This window comes from Mastigoproctus giganteus, chromosome 10 (genome assembly GCF_048544385.1).
Source record: "Mastigoproctus giganteus isolate SK-2022 chromosome 10, ASM4854438v1, whole genome shotgun sequence".
NCBI lineage: Eukaryota > Metazoa > Arthropoda > Arachnida > Uropygi > Thelyphonidae > Mastigoproctus > Mastigoproctus giganteus.
The window spans coordinates 28,800,734-28,825,767 of NC_143584.1; the positions used below are offsets into that span (position 1 = coordinate 28,800,734).

Consider the following 25,034-nt stretch of genomic DNA (forward strand, 5'->3'; position numbering starts at 1 on the left):
CTGATGCTGAACAATGCTTTAATTTTAAAATCAGTTATACTTATAAGGATGGACTGGGGTGCAATGGATTAAATGTATTTTCTTTAAAATTAATTTCTTCAGAATAATTGACATGATAATTTATGTTTACTGTGTATCACTTAATGGCACATAAAACAATATTTTATTATATTACACATGGTTAAATTATAACAACACTTTGATATTTTGAACATATCATTAATTATGGTCCCATTTAATTTAATATAAATTTAAAAAGTACAAAGAAAATACAGCAGTGCTATAAAATTCCATCTTAGAATATATTTGATAAAATATACCATTTTTATGTACACACACATATATACTGTATATAAATTATAACAAAATGGAAAAATGCACGGCACTGGTAGAATATATAATTATAATCTAGTGATCACCTGGCTGTTTTTTTTTTTTTTTTATTTGATGCAATTATATTTTCTTAAATTACATTGTGCATGATGTATCAAGCTAGTCATTGCCTTCTGTGTATATACCTTCTGCCATAACTAGCTGCAATATCTTTGTTGTCAAATATTCTCTTTCATGTCCAAGTATATTATATACACGATCTATGCCATCTGAAATGCTGGCTTCTTCATCTTCATGGAAAGCTTGCATTTCTCTATAAACTATTGGAAAGATAAATATAATTCTTTCAATTTTTTTTCTGAAATTATATATTATGATTTAATAATAATATATAACAAAATATAGCAATAAACTTTTGTTATGCATAGTACTGTTAAGAAGTTCCCGAATTGGCTGTATTACACTGTGGTCAATAAATTCAGCATGATTTATTGTTGTCATATTGCAAATTTTATATTACATCTGCACATGTAGAAGTTTGGTAATCATTCAGTACATGTTTTGTTGCTATGTGCATTTATTTTATCACATTGAAAAATGTCAAATTTTAAATATCATGGAAACAACAAATTTTGCCAACACTTACATCAGGACTACTGTGTGGCTGTTGATCAACCTGTAAAAGCTTTAAACATTTCGCTTAGAAGCTGTGGAATTTTAAGTGATGATTTGACCATGTGTTGAATCACTCGTTATGTGGTGCCTTGGATGCTTACAAATGGTCAAAACAGTGAGCACATAATGATTTGTACCAATTTTATAGTGGCATCTGATAACAGCCCTCCAAGCTGATTAAAAATAAATCATCACTGTGACATTTACTGCCAAATTAGTACGTAGAACATACCCTATATGCTGTTTTTCATTTGTTCCATGCTTAGTTGATACATTTGTTGGTGGTTTCTTTTTAATAGTCCCTTTTAAAATGGGTCCAAAAATGCATGAAAGGAACTTAAGACATAAAATATGATTATAAATTGACAGAGGATACAGCCATACAATAAATACAAACCAGTGTGTAATCGAGTTACTCAATACATTAGGCGGGCCAAGGCAGATTATTAGAAGTCTTTCTCTAAGAATCCAAAGAAAAGCAGCACAGAATTCTTTCTATATCTTTCCTTAACAATGGAAGGAAAGGGATGAATCACATTGGTCCACTGGATATTAACGATATAACTGCTGATGATACTGTATGGATAGCTGATAAACTGAATATTCTGTATTCACTTATGAAGTTTTTTGAAATGGAAACTAGCAGAAGGCTATCTAATACTGATTGGGAGTTAAATTATTTTATAATAACAGAAAGTAAGGTGTAAGAGATGCTACTGAAGCTAAATGTAAACAGAGAACCTGAAGCTGATAGAATCTATCCAATTATACTAAAGCTACAAAGGAGATAGTTAAACCTTTACCCATCATAACAAGAGAATTTTTAGGTTTAGAAGAAATGCTTGTAGACTGCAGATGTCCAAATGCACTTTTTTTTTTTTTTTAAACCCTAAGCATTAAGGATATTAGAGCCTATGGGACTTAGTACCTTGCATGGGATGAAGGTTGAGAAAAGAGAAAATACTTGTTGATATAAGATTTGAATTTCTACAGATTGTAATTTTCAGTAAATATGAAAGTTGTTCCAAAAAAAAAAAAAAAAAAACAGAAGTTGAAGGGATAAATGAGAAAGAAGAACAGTTGGTTCTGTGAGTTCAAAGCTGAATAGGAAACGGATGCTGACTGGTTGTGGCACACGTTCAGACTGGTTAGGAAGAAAGTGGGGGAATTACAGATGCCAATTCAGAAGAACAGTGTCCAAGGAAGTATTTATTGAAAAGGAATGCAACAGAAACAGAAAGTCTATGTAAAGTGTAGAAACAGAAAGCCATTAATTAACTTGACTCCTACTTCTGAATGGAGTCTAGAAGACTGAGATAAGTTTGAGGGCACATCACAGATGTAGGAAAAATATTCCATGAAGGGAGGATTTGAGATTTGTACAATAAACCAGTTTTTTTTAGATGAAGAGAAAGCAATATTTGTGATTTGCTTATGCCAAGAAAGATTAGAAGTTAGGGTCCTAATAGAGATGTTACATTGAAATCTGAGTGTCATTGAAGATAATCATAGGAGCAGTAGACTCTTTTGCAAGGTATAAGACAGGACTGAGTTTTAAAGGATTGAAATTAACTAAGTTATCTTTGTCCCAGTGAAAAATTACCTGGAGATTGGTACTGAAGGAACTGGTGGCAGATATTTGAGAAGTTTACATTGTTTGTGCAGGGCAAGGTTTTTCAAACTAGAAGGTGAAATGTAATGTGTTATCATACCTATGGATAAGATTTCTAGTCATTGGAAGAACATTAATATAAAAGAGAGAAGAGTGGAAGAAAGAACTGAACCCATTGAGGGCAATCAAAGAGGAAACTTGATAAACAGTTAAAAAATTCAGTCAGTAATCCATAATTATGGAAGCTTGATTAGAAGACCTTTAATGCCAAACACAATCAAAAGTGTTAGAAATGTCAAGAGCAACTGCTTGAGCCTCAACAAACCTTTCCACTGAATTTTTCCATGGATGGGGTAACATAAACCAGTATATCACTAGTGGGAAAGTAATGAAAACCATATTGGTGATCCACCGATCAGATGGAAGGTCTTGAGACAGTTTAGAAGTTGGCAGTCAATAGATTTCATAATTATTCTGGAAAGAGTAAAGGGAAATGCAACGGGACAATAATTGGATGGGAGGGATTTGTCACCCATTTAGTAACTGGCTGAATATTTGAAATTTTTAAGAAGGAAAAGCACTAGCGGAATAAGAAAGTATAAAAAAGGCAACCCAACAGGGGCAAGATAAGGTGCCCAAGTTTTGAGAACAAGAGGAGAAATTCCATCAGGACCTGAGCTCTCTTGGCATCAAGATTGTTCAAAATTCTTCTGAGTTCTTTTTTCTTTAAGATAACAGGAGGCATTGAGTGGAGTGTATCGGAAATGATAGAAGTTTTACTAGGATTGTCAATACAAGAGTTAGAAGAAAAGTAGGATGTTAGTAGGTTGGCTTTAGACAAGGAAGTTATTAATCAATCCAAACTAGATTTTAGTCTGTTCAAAATCTAGTTTGGATTGATTAATAACTTTACAATTGTTTTGAGCTTTAGTGTAAGCAGAAAATAAACCTGGAGATTTGGATGCAAGGGAATTGCAATACGCAACATTCTTATTAGCACATTTATTAGAAAACCAAGGTTTAAATGAGGGACAAGATTTAAGGTGGAGTGTGGAATAAAGGAGTTCATCCCTCAAGAATAATTTCACTTACATGATCTGAGCAAATGTTGACATCAGAAGATTTCAAACAGTAATCCAACCAAGGAAAAGAATAACAGAAATCACTTGGATCATCATTTGGTTTCTAATGCCAAACAATGCAATGCTGAAACTGGCTATGAGAGAAAGACTCCACTGAAGAGACTACCTACAAGTTGTGATCTGAGGTGCCTAGAGAAGAAATCACCTTGACTGTTTACTTCGAAGGGTTGTTTGTGAGTGCTAGGTGTGTGGTTAGAATTGTCTGGTATGTAAATGAACAAACTGTGTGATTTCATTGGTAATTTCAAAAATTTAAAAAGCCTCAGCAAATTGACCAGTTGGGTTCATATGACTGAAAAACTTGTCACTGGAGGTTTTTGAAAGTTTAAAATTGTCAAGGAAAATTACATCACTGTTTAGAAAGTTTGGCTGAGAAAAGTTAGTTTCAAAGAAAGGAAGTCAAACAGTCCAAGGTGAGTAGTGGAGTTGGGTTAACAGTAGAGGCAACAGATGATTCTGACAGAATGGGATAGGAAGATTTTAAACCAGAGACGACTGCAAAGAGGAGATTCCAAATTACTGTCTCTGACAGGAAATATCAGAGCAGCATTAAGCACAAGTATGAGCTTGGAATGAAAGGAATCATACAGCAAATAATTTGGACAACTGAGGTGAGCAGATTTGAGACAACTGATAATTGGGATTCTGTCAGAAAAAGTAAGTAGGGGTTGACAGGCTATAAATGGAAATGGACATCACTGAAATTGGAATAGGGCTATATATATTTTTGAAATGAAGAGGAAGTTTTTAGGAGGTTTAGATCTTTTTGCAGATAAGTTCATTCTATTGTTTGACTATCATGATGCATTCAGCAGACAGTAAAGTAGAGGGGGAATGTGGTGTATGAGATAATGAAATTTTTGGATATGACAACACAGCAAGAATATACCTAATTTATTGACAAAGTCTTGACAACCCCCCCCCCTCACATTGGACTCTTTCTAGTCACAGTAGATGTTGTTGTTGTATTTATTTTCCAGCTTCAATTCATTGTATTTATAAGCCAAATTGTGTCAGTTCATAGTTTATTTCATATATCTTATAATAATTGAATTATATACATGCTTATAGGCCAGTATGCTAGTCACAGTAGAGGCAGTGGTATTATACACTAGCTAATCCAGATACCTCCTAGAACCTTGAAATGTAAGGATCTCATCATAACTTCAAAAGACATCAATCATACTCCATGATGGAAGAGATGGGGGTTGCCAGAGCTTTGCTCTGGAGAGTAAACATAGATTTCACCACTTGCAAGTATCCAACAAGCAAAGTGGGCAGTACTGCGTTGGTTGATGAGAGTCTACCATAGGGCTGCCATCGGTCCTCATTTTCCTGGATATGCCCTAATTTTTTTACGTATCATGGACTGTCTAGGAGGAATTTCACAAAGTCTTGACAACCCCCCCCTCACATTGGACTTTTTCCAGTCACAGTAGATGTTGTTGTTGTATTTATTTTCCAGCTTCAATTCATTGTATTTATAAGCCAAATTGTGTCAGTTCATAGTTTATTTCATATATCTTATAATAATTGAATTATATACATGCTTATAGGCCAGTATGCTAGTCACAGTAGAGGCAGTGGTATTATACACTAGCTAATCCAGATACCTCCTAGAACCTTGAAATGTAAGGATCTCATCATAACTTCTAAAGACATCAATCATACTCCATGATGGAAGAGATGGGGGTTGCCAGAGCTTTGCTCTGGAGAGTAAACATAGATTTCACCACTTGCAAGTATCCAACAAGCAAAGTGGGCAGTACTGCGTTGGTTGATGAGAGTCTACCATAGGGCTGCCATCGGTCCTCATTTTCCTGGATATGCCCTAATTTTTTTACGTATCATGGACTGTCTAGGAGGAATTTCTAAAATTTTGAAAATATCAGAATTTTGGCTCTTAAAATTTGAAAATCTTCTGATCCTTATCAATGATAAAATTTGTTGTTTAATGGTACAAGGGCTGCTAAGGCCATATTTTGCATGATAAAATTTGTAAGATGTACACCAATCAGCTTTGAGGAAGTAATCCCAAGAATCTCCACTCCTGGCTGTAAACAATGCAGATCAGACATTGAGGAGTTTATCATGCGTTCAGAGTTATTGACATTTCGTTTGTGCAGTTTGACTTTTTCACTCCATTTTTTTCATTCTCTTTTACATTCTTGGTTGAATAGACAATTTAAAATAAATTTTCTCTTGTTATTTATTTTACCTGAAATTCATTCTAATTAAGTGAATTTATTCTAAATTAAAATCACGATTCCACTTTTTTTTAAGAGATCTAACATTTTCTATTCTTCTTCCAGCAGTTTTTATAAACAATAATTTGATACGTCCAGCTTCAATTCATTGTATTTATTTATGAGTAAGCATAGTTTTTGTAATATCTAATTGTAAAAATACTGCTTTTACAAAATCTACAGTCGTTTCAAAATGGCTTTATAATTTTAAATGTTTCATGAAATTTTTAAAAATTTCACAAATTTATTCTTTCTTATGGATGCAGTATTTCTTAATTATCAGTTGATGAAGTAATCAGTCACTTCTTCAAATAATTTTTTTATTTCTACTATTTAAATTAAAATAATTCTTTAATTTACATAAATTCAGGAATACCCATTATGCCAAAAAGGAAGTACAAGTTTACTTACACTTCCTTTTTGGAAATATTTTTGGAGGATGAAATATCCAGGTTTTCGAAAGGGAAGAGTAGATGAGGAGGCGGAATGCATTGTTTGCAGTCCAGAAAGCTATGTCTTGGTTGCTAACAAGGGTTCAGGTGATTTGGACATCCACATGAATTCAGAGAAAAATAAGAAGAATGTCAGATTTGAAAAATCTTGCAGCAAGGTAAGACTTTTTAGTAAATGCCTCTAAAAGGCGTGATGCAAGAGTTTTTGTTGCTGAAGGAACCCTTGCCTTTCATAAAGTAGCACATCACCACAGCTATAAATCAATGTCTTGTACAGCAGAATTATTAAGGTCGATATGCTCTGATTCAGATATTGCTAGGTTATCTTGTGCAAAAACAAAGACTGAAGCCATAATTAACTCTGTCTTAGCAGGCCATTCAGTTGAAGAAGTTGTAAAGTCCCTGCAGAATGTACAGTTTTTTTGGAGTTTCCACTGACGCCACTAATCATTGATTTCTGAAAATTTTTCCTATTCTTGTGCATTATTTTGACTGGAAAAATGATGGCTCAAAGGTTATGCTAATAGAATTAAATAACAAGTCAGATGAGACCGCAGCTACTATTTCTGGCTTTGTTTATGAGACCTTATGTAAAAGTGCCTGGATAAGAAATGTATTGCATTTGGTGGAGATAATTGTAACACCATGTTTGGAGGAGTGCGGAGATACAATGAGAATAATGTATTTTCAAATTTAAAAAGATTATTTGGTCAATTGCTAATGGAGTGGGCTGCCCTCTCCACATTCTGCATAACTGTATCCAGCATGCAGCAGATGCACTTGATGTAGATACTGACTCCATTGTTCTTAAGATTTTTAATTATTTCAGTGTCTGCACTATACGTGTTGAAAACCTAAAAAAATGCTGCAAATTTACAGAGGTTACCTATAAAAACTTCTGTATCATAGCAGAACACGATGGCTTTCTCTATTACCTGCAATTGAAAGGATTATAAGTATTTATATAGCCCTAAGGTCTTTCTTTTTCTATCAAGAAAATCCCCCAAGATTTTAACACATTTCTTTGAAGATGAGTTTAGTGAAACTTATCTTGTTCATTGCCAAACTGTAATGTCAATCTTCAATTCACATATAATCAGCATTGAAAGGAATGACAATTCTTTGTTAGAAGTTATTGAAGTTCTTGCTTTCGTAAGGGATATTCTGTCAGAAAGAAGTAAATGTCAGTTCATTTCCCTCAAAGCGAAGGAAATGTTGGAGAAGATGGATATACAGAGAAATGTAGAGTTTTCAGAAGAAATATCCAGAATTTATATTCATCATACACTGAATATTTCGAAATGCGGTTGAAACCACTGGAAGAAGTTTTCATTCAGGTGGATGTCTTTAAGAGAGCCAATTGAATAGGATTTTTTTTTTATGAAAACCCCAAACACGAGCAGTATTAGAACCTATAGTACTTAGTACCCTGCTTGGGTTGGAGGTTGACAAGACGAAGGAAGATATTTGTTGACATTAGACTTGAACTTCTGTAGACTGTAATCTTCAGGAAATACGTATGAAGGAAGGAAGGAAGATAATAAGCTTTGCTAAGAATCTAATATGAAGGAAGGTTGTTCCAGAAAACGGCAGTTGAATGAATAAACGAAGAAGATGAAAATTTGGTTCTATGCGTTTGAAGTTGGACAGTAAATGGATGTTGGCTAGTGGCGACACGTATTCGGATTGCTTTGAAAGAGAGAGCAGGAATTATAGAAGCCAAAAGAAGAACAGTGCCCATGGAAGTATCTGTAGAAAAGGCATGCAGCAGAAACAGTATGTACATGAGACAGCGAGTGGAGAGACTCTGTTAGAGAGAAGTCATTAAATAACCTAACTGCTCTCTTCTGAATGGAATCTAAAAACCTGAGAGAGGTTTTGGAGGCATCGCCCCAGATGTGGGAACAATATTCCATGGTAGGGCAGATTTGCGATTTGTACAGAGTGAACAACTGTTTGGAAGAAAAGTAACGCTGAAAGCGAAAGAGAAAACCAAGTGTTTTAGATGTAGAGGAAGCAATATTTGTAATGTGCTTGTGCCAAGAGAGATTAGAAGTCAGGGTAATCCCCAAAAGAGATATATCATCTTGTCTAGATATCAGAGTGTCACCAAAGATAAGCACAGGAGCAGAAGAATCCTTTTTGTGAGATATAAGACAAGACTGGGTTTTAGAAGGATTGAAATCAACTAAGTTGAGCAGGGCAAAGTTTCTCAAAATGGAAAGTGGCATGCAATGTGCTTTCATCGGCAAAACTATAGATAGGATTTCCAGTTAATGGAAGAAGGACATTAATATACAAGGAGAAAAGAGTGGAGGAAAGAACTGTACCTTGGGGAACACCAGCATTAGTGGAGAAGTTAGAAGACAGAGAGCCATCTGCTATCACCCTTAGTGAGCGATCAGAGAGAAAACTGGATAACCAATTACAAAAAGCAGTTGGCAAACCATAAGATGGAAGTTTTTTTAGAAGACCTTTATGCCAAACATGATCGAAAGCCTTTTTGAGATGTCAAGAGCAACTGCTTGTGTTTCACCGAAGTTTTCCATTGAATTTTTCCATAAATGGGTAACATAAGCCAGATATCCCAGTGGATCGACACTGACAGAATCCATACTGGTGATCATTGATCTTACGGAAGGTTTCTAGGTAGTTTAAGAGTTTGCTGTTAATTGATTTCCCCATTACTTTAGAAAGAGTAGAAGTAATTGCAATGGGACGATAATTGGATGGAAGGTTTTTTTTTTTTTTTTTTTTGATTTGGTAGTTGTTGGCGCATCGGCTTCTGTGGCCATATTGCACCTCCCAAGGTTTTTGCAGTACTTTGATCCAAGCCCGAGGCGGGAATCGAACCCGCGACCTTTGGGTTGCCGGGAAGGTACTTTACCCACTCGGCTAGCCCGGTCGGCTGGATGGAAGGGATTTGTCACCCTTTTTTAGGAACTGGCTGGATATGAGCAAATTTCCAAGCAGAAGGAAAAACGGCAGCAAAGAACAGGAGTAAGTTCAGGACCACAGGTTTTGAGAACAAGTGGAGAAATAGCGTCAGGTCCTGGAGCTTTCTTAGCATCAAGATTCATCAAAATCCTTCTGACACCCTTTTGACAGAAGACCACAGGAGGCATATTATAACTGCTTTACAATCATTACGAGCTTTGGTGTAGGCAGAAAATGAAACAGAAGAATTGGAAACAAGCCAATTATGATATGCAATGTTCTTCTCTTGGACAGCCTTAGCATATTTATTGGAAAACCAAGGTTTAGATAAAGGACGAGATTTTAAAGTGGAGTCTGGGATAAAGGATTTCATTCCTACAAGAATAATTTCACTGACACAGTCTGAGCAAGCGTTGACATCAGAATATCATCCAAGTTTCTTGCGACAACCGACTAACTGGTTAAAATAAATTTATTAAAATAAAAATTAAAAAAAAAAAAAAATTATATATACATAAGATAAAAAAATTAAAAAAAAAAAAAATTATATATACATAAGATAAAAGCGTTAAAATATAATAAGATAAAAGCGTTAAAATACATAGAAGCTTTTGAAGCGAAGTGCCTCTTCATCAGCTAGTTGGTGAATGGTGTACTTCAGTATATATTGATGGTTACAATAGCACAAGTCAGCTGGGCATGATCATGTATCACAAGTCAGGTGTTGACACCAGACCTTTACTGACACCAGAATCGTGATACATGATCATGCCCAGCTGACTTGTGCTATTGTAACCATCAATATATACTGAAGTACACCATTTACTGGGTGTCTCTGTAGCCAGGTGGGCAGGAGCAGCAGTGCGTAGCACATGTTTCTTGATTACACTGGGGTTCGAGCCCGTGAGCCACCAAATGTGGAGGATGCGGAAAGGTCAGGGAATGACCACCGTATATCCCCGGAGCAATATGGCCTTAGTTGCTAATGCTCCTAAAAACCAAATAACAACAACAACCACCATTCACCGACTAGCTGACGAAGAAGCACTTCGCTTCGAAGTGTCTCTTCATCTTATTGTAAGATAATGGTTTTATCTTATTGTATTTTAATACTTTTAACTTATTTTATTTCTGTTTTATCTTATGTATACATAATTTTTTATTTTTATTTTAATAAATTTATTTTAACCAGTTAGTCGGTCGTCACAAGAAACTTGATGATATAATGTAACCCAATGCACAAGACCTATTTTCTAATGCTGACATCAGAAGTTTTGCAACAGTAATCCGACCAAGGAAAAGAAGAAAAGAAATCTCACAGGTCATCACATTTTGCATTCTTATAATGCCAAACAAGAGGTTGGGAATAGTCATGAGATAAAGGCTCCATTGGAGAAGATACAATCACCAAGTTGTGATCTGAAGTGCTTAAAGGACCATTCACTTTGACCGTGTACTTAGAAGGGTTGTTTGTGAGAAAAAGATGAAGCGTGTTGGCTGTATGGTTAGGATTGTCCGGTTTTCTTTTAGGTAAAATGAACAATCTATGCAAGGTCATTAGTAATTGCAAAAGCCTCAGCATCTCGACCTGCTGGGTCGGTGTGATTACAAAATGGTAGCCAGCTGGAGTTGTGAACGTTAAAATCACCAAGTAAAATTATCTCACTGTTAGGAAAGTGGGACTGGAGAAAGTCAAGTTGCAAAGAGAGGAAGTCAAAGAGCTCCAAGTGATTAGTGGAGTTGGGAGAACAGTAGAGACAACAGATGAATTTGACAGAATAAGGTAGAGAGATTTTAAGCCAGAGAAGATTGAAAAGAGGAGATTCCAAATTACCAAGTCTCTGACATGGAATATCGGAAAGGAAATATGCACAAGTACCACCTTTGAGGCAAAAGGAATCATACAGCGAATAATTTGGGCAAGTGAGATGAGCAGTAGTTGAATCAACCATAACTGAGATTCTCTCAGAAAAAGTACATGAGGTTTGGCAGACTGCAAGTGGAAATGGACATCGTTGAGATTAGAACTGAGACCATGTATATCGGTGAAATGAACTAGGAAGTGTTTGGGAGGTTTAGATCTTTTTGCAGATAAGCTTACTCTATTAGTTTGATAATTAATGGTGTATTTAATAGTAAGAAAAAGCTGTACGGCCCTGCCGTACGAAGTAATGAAATTTTTGGATATGGCGTACACTTGGTAAGAATACACCCAGATCCTTGACATAACGTGGCCTCGACAATGTCCCCCCTCCCCGCATACACACTACTAGGACTCCCTCCAGTCACTACCTGGCAGAGTAGAGGTAGCAAGATTATACAACTAGCTCAGGAATCCCCAACCTACGGCCTGCCATACGATTTCATCTGGGCACCTCCATAGCCAGGTGGGAAGGAGCAGCAGTGCGTAGCACACGCCTCTTGATTAGACCGGGGTTTGAGCCCGTCACCACCAAATACGAAGGATGCTGAAAGGTCATGGAATGACCACCGCATATTTCGGAGCAATATGGCCTTAGCTACTAATGCTCCTAAAAAAAACCAAATAACAAATAACGATTTCATCCGGCCCGAAAGACTCTTTCATCCGCCTCATGAAATTTATTCTATAGAAATCTTTTTTGGTTGCTACACATCGTATATAAGGATATTTTTAATCAAAATATAATGTAAATGCGTCCAAATATAATTTTGTAACATTGTTGAAACTCTGTGTGCTTCCACTTCGCAGCAGTGTTTCTTGCGATGTCGGAAATCCCAACAGTGCGAGTGCCCAAGGCTATAAGTTTATAGCCTCGAGTATTTCCAGCAAACACGAGTTGTCAAAAAGTGAAATAGTAAAGTTAAAATAAGACTGTTAAAACAATTGCTAAACACTAATGTAAATATTAATCAAGTAAGTATTAGTGAAAGAATTGTATGCAATGCGTTCTTTGCAGTTTGCAATGCAAAGACGAGTACGCGTATTAATCTTTCTCCTGGTCAGCTATTCTCATTCAGACCGTAGTCGTCGGGCCGTTGCACTGATTATCATGCACAACAATTTATTAGTGCTATTTGTATAAATGCATATTATTTTTAATTTTATTTAACTTAGAATTGTTAATTTTAATTTTAGCGAATCAAGATGTCAAGCAAAAGAAAAATTGATTCCAAATGCCGTGTCTTCAATGAACTTTGGTCGATTAATTATTTTTTTATAAGGGACAATAACCGATGTACCTGCCTTATATGTAAGGAAGCAGTTTCTGTGTTGAAAGAATATAATTTGAAAGAGCATTACACGACAAAACATGCCTCAACTTACGATAAACTTCAAGGAGAGTTGCGAAACAAGAAATTACAGGAGCTGAGCTTTGATTTCAAGAGGCAACAACAACAACAGATGACATGTTTCACTAATCAGAATTTAAATTTAATTAGAGCTAGTTTGTGAGCATCTCAAATCATTGCTGAAGAAGGTAGGGCTTTTACTGATGGCGAGTTTGTAAAAAGAGTGTGCCTATCAATTGCAGAAGAAATATGCCCTGATCGATCAAGTTAAGCACTTCGCTGCTATAAGTTTATCAGCATCACAACTTTAGCAAGAAGAATCGAAGACTTGTCTGCTAATGTTAAAGATCAGCTGAAACAAAAAGTTACAGATTTTATAAATTTTTTGATTGCTATTGATGAAAGTGAAGATATTACCAACACAGCACAGTTACTCATTTACATATGCGGTATAAATCAAAATTTTGAAGTCACAGAAGAACTGGCTGCACTTGAAAGCTTGAAGAATAGAACCTCTGGTGAAAACATATTTTATAGCATATCAAAAGTGTTCGAAGACCTGCAGCTTGATTGGGAACTGTTGACAGCAATTACGACCGATGGTGCAAAGAATATGGCTGGAAAAAATATTGGTTTCATTGGCCATGTTAATAAATATTTTGATTCCAAAAACATTGAAAGACCTATGCAATTTTATTGTGTTATTCACCAGAAATCGTTGTGCGGTAAATTTTTGTCTTTGAACTCAATCATATTGACTATAATTAGCATTGTGAATTTTATACGCAAAAATTGCCTGAACCATTGTCAGTTTAAAATTTTCTTGGAGGAAATCGAAAGCGAATATGGTGATTTGTTTATCATACAGAAGTGCGATGGTTGAGTCGCGGTAATGTGTCAAAAAGAATTTTTCAACTCAGAACCGAAATAGACATATTCATGAACGAAAAATTAAAACCAGTCCCAGAATTAACAGACTTTAAATGGTTATAGGAACTTGCATTTTTAACAGATATTTGTGAACATTTGAATACATTGAATAAAAAACTTCAAAGTCGCGATCTACTTGTAAATGACTTCTACAATATTAAAGCATTTCAGGCAAAATTAGAATTATTTACAAATCAAATTGAACAAAATAATTTTTCCCATTTTTTGTGTTTTAAAAGTTTATATAATAATAGGCCCAATTGTGATTTTTCTACAGACAATTTTGTCCGAAATCTTGAATTATTGATGGAAGCATTTGTTGATCGATTTGCTGATTTCGAAAACAATAGAAAATCATTTAATCATTTCAGAATCCATTTGATGTAAATGTTTCACAAATAGATAAAGATCTACAATTAGAAATCATAGATCTTCAAAGTAACGATAACCTAAAAACATTATTGAAAAATGAAACATTAATTAACTTTTATAAAACTTTGACAGAAAATGAATTTACAGAATTAAAAAAATTAGCAAGAAGAATAATTTCTATTTTTGGTAGCACTTACCTATGTTAACAAACATATTCAAAAATGAAATATATAAAATCCAAACATCGATCAAGAATGACACATGAACATTTGCAAGACTTTTTAAGATTGGGAACTTCTACTTTTAAACCTAACATTTCAATTATTGCTAAATCAAAACAACTACAAACATCTCACTGATTTGCTATTTCTGTAATATCAAATGTGATTATAATAATAAAAATTGTGATTTTTAATATGACTACGTCTTTATTTACAATAAATATCCCTTGTTTATAATTTTTTATAGTTTTCCTATCTCGTACACCCCCATTTGACCTGGTGAAGTCGCTAAAATTGCGTTTTTTTGGTCGTCAAAATTGCACCGACTCCGGCCCGCCATTTGTTATGAATTTTCTATGTGGCCCTCGGATGAAAAAGGTTGGGGACCCCTACACTAGTTGATCCGGAAGCCTCGTGAAGAGTTACCAATAGGTTCGGTCCTGTGTACTAACTAGCAGCTGGCCTGCGAACACTGTTTTAGAGCTATACCCTCGAAATGTAAGGAAGATTGGATCTTGCCATGATGTCCGTCATAACCTCAAAAGTCATCAGTCATACTGCATGATGGAAGAGATGGGGAATGGTTGACTGGAACTCAGCTCTGGAAACTAAACATGGGTTCCACCATTTCAAGCCTCCAATAAGCAAAGTGGTGGTATTGCACCAGTTGATGAGAGTCATCTACCATCTAGTATTGCCTGGTAACACAGGGGTGTAGTAGTAGTAGTGGCATGTGATGCAAGAAAGCAAGTGTATGAGCTTATGCAGAATCAGCCAAAAAAAAAAAAAAAAAAATCACACCATTTCCTCCAAATGCCTGTCCAGTTCCTCCTTAAATTTATTCAACCTATCAATTTCCACAACGACAGATGGAAGTTGGTTCCAGCAATTAACCACCCGCTGGATAAAGGCAAATTTCCGCACATCTATTCTACTCTGTCCTTTCTTAATTTGAATTTATGCCCCCTTAGGTTCGTAATCTGAACAAGTGGAAGGATCCCATCAGAATTCAGCGTGCTCAACCCATTCAAGGCCTTATACACCTCAATCAGATTACCGCGCAGGTGCCTAGTCTCCAGCCACTGCAATTTGCAGAACTTAAGCCTCTCTTGGTAAGAGGATCCCTTCATTCCCCTCACCAATCTTGTTGCCCTTCTCTGTACACGCTGAAGTAAATCTACATCCTTCCTAAAATGAGGCCTCCAGACCGTACACAGTACTAAAGGCGTGGCCTGACCATTGCCTTATACAGTGGGACAATCACCTCCTTCTCCCTGCTAGCAAAATTCCTATATATCATTGACAAAACCCCATGACTTGCCCTGGCAGCCTGTCTGCATTGCTCAGAAAACTGCACAATTACTCCCAGGTCTTTTTCATTTTCTACCACCTTAAGTGTAGTACCACACAGTTGGTACGTTTCTCTGGGGTTACTTCTACCCATATGCAGTACTTTGCATTTGTCAAGGTTAAACTTCAGTTGCCACTTCTTAGACCATCTGCCCAAATTATCTAGATCCTGTTGCAGCACACTGCCATTACTGTCATTAACAACCCTGCCAAACTTTGTATCATCTGCAAACTTTGACATTAAGCCTGATATACCTTCATCAATATCATTGATAAATATTCACAAAACAACAGTGGACTCAAAACCGAACCCTGTGAGACTCCACTAATAACATTAGTCCACGAAGAGCAGCACCCATTGATTACCACCCTCTGTCTTCTCCCACTCAACCATCCTTTTATCCATTGTAGCAGCTTACCCTTAATACCATTCTGCTCCAATTTGTACAATAGTCTTCCATGCGCAACAGTGTCAAAAGCTTTCCTGAAATCCAAATATATGATATCCAAATTATTTTTTGCATCCAGTTCCTTTGTAACCACATCATAATATCCTATCAAATTTGTCAGACAAGACTTTCCCTTAACAAACCCATGCTGTGTCTGAATTATTGCTGCAGTCTTGTCTAGATGATCCTGCAATGCATTTTTAACCAGTGACTCCATTATTTTACCCAGAACAGAAGTTAAACTAACTGGTCTGTAATTACCCGTGTCTCCCTTCGATCCCCCTTTGTGAATTGGGGATACATTTGCATATCTCCAGTCCGTGGGAACCTCCCCTGAGTCCAACGATGCTTTCATAATCGTGGCATCATGGCTAAGGGTTTGCTTAGTTGCTTTGCTGTCTCCTTTAATATAACTGGATAGATCCCATCCACCCCAGGTGCTTTTCTTATGTTTAGCTTCAACAATTTCTCCTCCACTTTGCTCTCAGTTATTACAAAATCATTAAACAACCTGCTATAATTTGATAACCTTCTGCCATTTTCAAACCTTAATAATTCCTCATGTGTGAATGTAGATGCGAAATACTCATTCGGTTTGTTTGCTATATGAGCAGGATCATCAACAGTCGAACCATCGATGTCAAGTGGACCAATCAGATTCATCCCCTTCCTTTTAGAGGTTACATAAGTAAAGAAATCGTTGCTGTTTTTCTTAGCATCTTTTGCCAAGGATTTCTCGTAATCTGCCTTCGCCTGCCTAACCTCTTTTGTGACCTGATTACAGACTAGCTTATATCTGTCATAGGCTTCTGAGTCACTTGATAATTTATATGCATCCCATGCATTTTTCTTCTGTTACGAGTCCCCTTAGTTCATTAGATAACCATTTAGGCCTAAACCTTGAACAATATTTCTTAATAGGTATGATACTTTTAGTAGCTTCCACGATTAATTCCTTGAATGCTTCCCACTTAGAATTTACTGTTGGTAACATCGTCATTTGATCCCACTGTACAGAATTTAATAACTGTTGGAGACCACTGTACTCACCTTTACGGAAGCAAAAACCCTTTCCTTTACCCCTGATTGGTAATTAAATCTTTAAGTAAATCTCACATCAATACACTGTGATCACTGCCACCTAGTGGTTCCTTTATCAGCAAATTCTTAATACACGAATGATCACTGCTGATAACCAGATCAAGAGTATTACTTTCTCTGGTCGCCTCTCGAACATGCTGCTGCAGAAAACAATCATCCAATAAATCCACAAAAGTCTGACTAGTGTGTGAGTGACCAACCACAAGTTCCAGTCAATATCTGGGAAGTTAAAATTAGCATTAGCATTAGTAGAGGCATATGATGCAAGAAAGCAAGCTTATTCAGCATCAGCCAAAAAAAAAAAAAAAAAAACCCACTCCCATTTCACACCTCCGTTCGTTCGAAATACCTGTCCAGTTGAGCCTTAAATTTGTTTAGGCTATCAACTTCAACAACAAGTGATGGAAGTCGGTTCCACCAACCAACCACCCGCTGGCCAAAGGCAAATTTCCGCACATCTATCCGACATCTGTCCTTCCTCAATTTGAATTTATGCCCTCTGAGGTGATTATTCTGAGCAAGATGAAGAATCCCATTGGCATTGAGCATGCTCAAATCATTCAAAGCCTTATACACCTCTATCAGATCACCTCGCCGGTGCCTAGTCTCCAGACTCTGTAATTTGCAAAACTTAAGCCTTTCTTCGTAAGAGCAACCCTTTGTTCCATTCACTAATCTTGTTGCCCTTCTCTGTACCCGTTCCAGCAGCTCTACATCCTTCTTGAAATGAGGCCTCCAGACCTGTATACAGTACTCAAGATGTGGCCTGACCATTGCCTTATACAAGGGAATAATCACCTCCTTATCCCTGCTAGAAAAATTCCTGTATATCATTGACAAGACACCATGAGCTACTCTTACAGCTCGTCTGCACTGCTCAGAGAACTTCATATCTGCCTGCACAATTACCCCCAGGTCCTTTTCATTCTCCACCACTGTCAGTGTAGTACCACAGAGTTGATACGTTTCTCTGGGGTTACTGTTTCCCATATGTAGTACTTTACATTTGTCAATGTTAAACTTCATTTGCCACCTCTCAGCCCATCTGTTCAACCTTTCCAGATCCTGTTGCAGCAGCATAGCGTCCGTAGTGTCCTTAACAACCCTGCCAACCTTTGTATCATCTGCAAACTTGGACATTAAACTTGATATCCCATCATCAATATCATTCATAAACACCGAAAACAACAACGGACCCAACACTGAACCCTGAGGAACTCAACTAATAACATTAGTCCACGTTGAGCAGTGTCCATTGATTACCACTCTCTGTCTTCTGCCACTCAACCATCCCCTTATCCATAGCAGCAATTTGCCTCCAATGCCACACTGCTCCAATTTGTGCAGCAGTCTTCCATGTGCAACAGTATCAAAAGCCTTTCTAAGATCCAAATATATAATATCAAAGTTATTCCCTGCATCCAGTTCTTTTGTGACTACATCATAGTATCCAATCAAGTTGGTCAGGCAAGACCTGCCCTTAACAAAACCATGCTGCGTCTGAGCTATAACTGAATTCTTGTCTAGATGATCCTGCAGTGCTTCTTTAACCAGTGCTTCCATTAACTTACCTGGAACAGAAGTTAAACTAACAGGTCTATAATTACTTGTGTCAGCCTTTGATCCTCCTTTGTGAATTGGGGTCGCATTTGCACATCTCCAGTCTATGGGTACCTCCCCTGAGTCCAAAGAAGCTCTCATAATTATGGCTAGGGGTTTGCTTACTTCCTTTGCTGCCTCCTTTAATATAACTGGATAGATCCCATCCACCCCAGGTGCCTTTTTTATGTTTATCCTCAACAATCTCTCCTCCACTTTCCTCTCAGTTATTACAAAATCATCCAGCTCACTGCCAATGTTTACTTTACCTACATCATTCTCCTTCCTGAATAACTCCTCATGCGTGAATGTAGATGCAAAATACTCGTTTAGATTGTTAGCCACCTGAGCAGGATCCTCAACTGTTGAACCATCAATATCCAGTGGACCAATCTGATTCATCCCTTTCCTTCTCGAGTTTAAATAGGTAAAGAACTCTTTTCTGTTTTTCTTTGCATCCTTTGCCAAGGATTTTTCGTAGTCTGCCTTTGCCTGCCTAATCTCCTTTGTGACTTGGTTACAGACCAACTTATATCTATGATAGGCTTCCATGTCACCCATTAATTTGTATGTATCCCATGCATTTTTCTTCTCTGCCACATGCCTCAATAGTTCATCTGACAACAATTTAGGCCTAAACCTTGAACAATATTTCTTAGTTGGTATGTAAAGCCTGGTAGCCTCCCATTATTAGTTCCTTGAATGCTTCCCATTTTGAGTTCGCTGTTGGTAACATCATCAGTTGGTCCCACTGTATAGAATTTAAATACTGTCTCAGACCATCATAGTCGCCTTTACGAAAACAAAAACCCTTCCCTTTACCTCTGATGGTAGTTACCTCCTTGAGTAAATCCCACTATAACACACTGTGATCACTGCCACCTAGTGGTTCATTTATCTGCAGATTCTTAATGCATGAAGAATCACTACTGATAATCAGATCAAGAGTATTGCTCCCTCTTGTTGCCTTACGAACATGCTGATGTAGAAAACAATCATCCAATAAATCCACAAAAGCCTTGCTAGTGTGCGAGTGACCAACCCACAAATTCCAGTCAATATCTGGGAAATTAAAATCCCCCATTATAAGACTCTCTGATTTACTGGCCCACTCTATTTCCCTGTACAATATCTTATTATACTCATCAGAGTCATTAGGCCTATAGCACACTCCTACTCTCAATTTTGATTTCCCTATGCTTATGTCACACCAAACTGACTCGACACTGCCCTGTCCATCGATGTCGACTGGCTTCACTTCGTTGGACCTTATGTGTTTCTTAATTAATAGCATAACCCCTCCTCCCCTCCTGTCCTGTCTATCCTTTCTATACACATTGTATTCCCCAAATTCCAGTTCCGCATTACTTATATCTGTGTGACACCACGTCTCTGATATCCCAACAATATCTGCCTTTGATGTTTTGAGCAATACCTCAAATTCATCAAATTTATTTACCAAACTCCTAGCATTGGTGTACACGCAGGTATACATGCACCTGTTTCTATTCTTAGCTACCCTAACACAACCCATGTGTTTACTTGTACCGCAATGACTCCCAGCAGTCTCTGATCACCCATTATAAGACATTCCGATTTACTAGCCCACTCTATTTCTCTGTACAATTGTTCAATGTACTCATTCAAGTCATTAGGCCTATAACACACTCCTACTCTTATTTTTGCTTTCGCAGTGCTTATGTCCCACCAAACTGACTCAACAGTGCACTGTTCATCTATATCAACTAGATGCACTTCTTTTGATTTTATGTTTTTCTTAATTAACAGCATAACACCTCCTCCCTTGATATCCTGTCTATCCTTTCTGTATACATTGTACTCCCCAAATTCCAGTTCAGCATTCCTTATATCTGTGTGAACCATGTCTGTGCTATCCCAACAATATCCGCCTTTGATGTCTTGACCAACACTTCAAATTCATCAAATTTATTTACTATACTTCTTCTAGCATTGGTATACATGCTCCTATTCCTATTCCTAGTTACCCTAACACATCCCATATACTCACCTATTTCTGGATGACTGCCATCCGTCCCTGAAACCCCCAACACCCCTTGCTCCAGGTCGCTACTTATTCTAATAGAAGTTGTGCAAGAATCAACTTCACCTCTGCCTATGCCTATGGCTACTGTTAATCTATTAGTCCTTGTATCCCCCCAAGCTATCAGTTTTCCGATCCACCTAACACTGCCCCGATAGCATCAGCAAATATTCTTGCACCCTTTCTATTTAAGTGTATCCCATCCCTGTAGAAGCAGTCTCTCCTGTTAATAAGCAATACTCAAGAATTGAGTCTTGCACAATCTTTCCAGGACCGAATTGATCGACAAGGCTCTCATCATATACTCCCTTCTATCGTGTCTGGGCAGAATTGCAGACACTTTCAAATTCAACCCTAATTCACGGCTTTTGTTCAACAATGACCTGTACTTGTTAAGTAATTCTGCCGGTCTCCTACTCTTAATATCATTAGTGCCAACGTGTACAACTATATCACCTTTTGTGCCCTTAAAAGATATCCGCTCTACAACGTCATCAACCTTTGCTCCTGGCAGACATACCCTGGTCCTGTTCCACCTATCCTTTTTACAAAGCATGTTACCCGTTTCCCTGACAATAGAGTCACCAACAACTACTAGTTCCTGTGGGACCAGCGCATTCTGCCTTGGGGGTTGCTGCTGTGTTGCACGATGATCAAGTGCAAGCTCTGGCGTTGATGTGGGCAGCTAAAAGCTTGATGGTCCCCTCAATTCAGATCTTTCGAGGGCATCCACCCTGTCCTTCAAACTCTCATATAGGCCCATAACAACGCTGAGTTGTCAACTGATTTCCTTACACTCCTTACATCGCGCACACACAAAGACATCCCCCATGGCAATATCATGTTCCATTCCAGAGAGTTCGGCAAACGTTTCACAAGTCGCACATTTTTTTAGGCTGTGATGCATTGGAGAATCGCCCCCCTCAGTTCTCCCCTGAGTCACAGCATTCCTGCCACTGTGCCAGTTGCTTTGCTGCTCTAGTTTGGGGCATGATAGTTTAAATTAATAAGATCAATAAATTAAATTAATTAAATGTCAACACTACGCTACCTAATAGCAACAGTGAAGCGTATTACTCTATATAATTATACGTTAGAGCTACCTAGCTACCTCAATTAAAAATTTGAATTCCCTACCACTATATACAAAAACAATGACAGCAAGATTCAAACGAAATAACGGTTTTACCTATATTAAGTATTAATCCACAAAAACTCTTTATATAAATTAAAATAAAAATAACCAGCATAACTATAACTATAAGACTACGTATTAAGTACAATATAAAATAACAATTATGTAAATAAAAAGGCAAACACATCATTTTTTCGGAGCCTGTAACTCCCAGTTGTAATTTGTTGAAGAGAGTCAGCGTCCTCTCTGAGGTGGGTGCCACACCTCGACCCCTGCTTATGTTGGTTCACACCTGGGTGGTTACTCACAGTGTGCTTGTGCATAGGTGTTATACCCAGGATTACTAACAGTCCCACCATCGTGAAGGTGCAAGCAGAGGATCTGGCTGTCATGGACCGTCCAGACTTCACCGAAATTGGGTCCAATTTGAATGTCACCTGAATACCATTCCATCAGCGTTTTAGACTCCTAGGTAGCAAGTGCAGCTTGTCTGGCATATCTTAGAGAATGTCTGTGACAACCTCAAGAACCAAGGAATAGTGTGGTTTCAACAATTAGGTACCTTTATACAAAAGGAGTGTGTGTGGATGATGTGAAGTGCTTTGATCAGTTTTGTAATTTAAAAAAAAATTGCAGCGGAAATTAAGGATTCTGATGTTTCAGTTCCTTGTAATATAAGATGGGCTAATTATTTTAGCCACTGTAACAATGAAGAGTTTTTCCTCAGAGCTGTTAATAATTGCTCAATTTTTCTTTTCCATACCACCACAGAATGCATTTATTGAAAGACTGTTTTCAATGATGGAGATGCAGTGGTCTAAGGATAGAAACTTGTTTAGTGTGGATTATATTAAGGAACTAATGCTTACAAAATTCTATTTTAGTGATATGCTATGTAAAGATTTCCATTCATATTTATCCAAAAACACCGATTTATAGAGAAAAATTGCATCGGCGGAAAAATATAAAAGTAATGTAGAGAACAGCAAAGAAATTATGCTGAGAAAATAAAACTATTTTTTTATTCATGTTTTTTTTCGTGTATCATTTTTTACAAGTTAAGCAACCTGCATAAGAATGGTAAATGTGAATTCTGTTAATTTAATGGATTTGAGATATTCATTTAAAATATTTAACATGTTATTACTTTGCCAGTGACTGTGTTATTACCCTATTATCATAATAAACTGTTATTAAAGGCATAGGCATTTTTGAAAATATTGTAAGAAAATGTACGGTGTGTTTTGGTACAATAGGGAAAGGTGTCCTCACAAGTCCCGATTTTTCTGCTTAAATGTCCTCATTTTTAAGGTTAGAGAGGTGGCAGCCCTAGTCTACCACCTAGTATATCTGCTATTTACAAGGGTTGTTCAGAGGTTGAAGTCAGTAATTGGTGTGGGAAATCCATGGTTTTGCTGATGATAGCACATTACATTCCACCTTCCAGTTTGAGAAACCTTTCCTGCACAAACAGCTTCGACTTCTCAAATATCAACCACCAATTCCCTAAATGCTGATCTCCAGGCAATTCTCCAGTGGGGCAAAGATAACTTAGTTGATTTCAACCTTTCTAAAACTCAGACTTGTCTTATATTTCACAAAAAGGATTTTTCTTCTCCTATGCTTATGTTTGACGATACTCAGATTTCTAGATAAGATTGCACATCTCTATTAGATTATCCTGTCTTCTAATCTCTCTTGGCCTAAGCACATCATAAATATTGCTTCTTCTGCATCTAAATACTGGGTTTTCTCTTTCACTCTTTCACTCTCAGCATTACTTTTCTTTCAAACAGCTGCTCACTCTGCACAAACCACAAATCTGCCCTACCATGGAACATTGTTTCCATATCAGGATTGATGTCCCCAAAACCTCTCTCAGGCTTCTAGACCCTATTTAAGTGCAGTCAGTTAATTAATGACCCTTCTCTAACAAAGTCTCTCCACTCACAGATGTTCTGTTTCTGCTGCATGCCTTTTCTATAGATACTTCCATGGGCACTGTTCTTCTGAATTGGCTTCTATAATTCCCACTCTCTATCTCTCTTCCAAGCCAGTCTGAACACGTGTTGCAACCAGTGAGCATCTTTTTTCTGTCTGACTTCAAAATCACAGAATCAATATTTCTTCTTTCTCATTTATTCCTTTGTTTTCCATTTTCTGGAACAACCTCTCTTCGTACATATTTCTTGGAAATTACAATCTATGAAGTCTAAATGTCAACATGTATGTCCTTTCATCTTCTCAACCTGCAATCCATGCACAGTACTAAGTACTATGTGTGTTCTAATACCTTTCTTGTTTGGTGTTTTCATAAAAAAAAAAATGCTGCAGACCAGTAAGTTTAACCTCTGTGTCAAGGAAAATAATGCTATCAATAGTTAAAGAAGTAGCAAAAGATCAGGTTAATAGGATCATCTTAATGGGACCACAAGGAACTACAGCATGGATTTGCTAAAGGGAGAATATTCCTCAACATTTGAGGTTTTTATAAAGGAACTGGATGCAAAGAAAAATTTTGACCTCATACACTTAGATTTCTGTAAAGCTTTTTATACTGTGCCACACGTATAAGATTGCTTGGTACCTCAAGAGGACTAGATAAACTCAGCAGAAAGGTCGAAAAATGACGAAGTTTAAGAGGGATAAATGAAAACCTTTTGGGTAGCAGTAATCCCAGAACATACATCTGGGTGACACCAAACTGAAGTAGTGGAGCATGAAAAAAATATCTAGAGGTAATAGTACATGGCAACATTAAATTCTCTGAGCAGTGCAGAGAAGCTGCTAGAACGGTCTTTGGAGTTTTGTCACTGTTACACAGCAAAGAGATGATCATCCCATTGTATAAGGCAATGGCTCTGGAATACTGCCTAAAATGAGGTTTGAAAAAACCTCATTTTAGGAAGGACATAGATCTCTTGGAAATGGTGCAGAGAAGAGCAATGAGATTATTTAGGGGCACAAAAGGATATTCTTATATATTCTTATTGAGAAAGACTGGAGTTCTGTAAATTGCAGTCTTTAAAAAACTGAGTATCCATGTGGTGACTTAATTGAAGCATATGTGGCTTTAAAAGGGTTATGTAAACTAAAGGTGCCTCCGTAGCCAGGTGGGCAGGAGCAGCAGTGAGTAGCACATGCT

The 25,034-nt window shown here is 37.2% G+C and overlaps 1 protein-coding gene across 1 annotated transcript in view; it reads right to left on the reverse strand.

The window, feature by feature from the left end:
• Positions 1-441: 441 nt before the first annotated feature.
• The window catches only part of LOC150078919 (uncharacterized), a 72,301-nt gene continuing 47,708 nt past the window's right edge, over positions 442-25,034 (reverse strand). Inside the window, exon 4 of the mRNA XM_090382408.1 lies at positions 442-653. Within this exon, the coding sequence (XP_090238534.1) occupies positions 493-653 (161 nt within the window). The 3' untranslated portion in view covers positions 442-492. The remainder of the gene's footprint in view (positions 654-25,034) is intronic.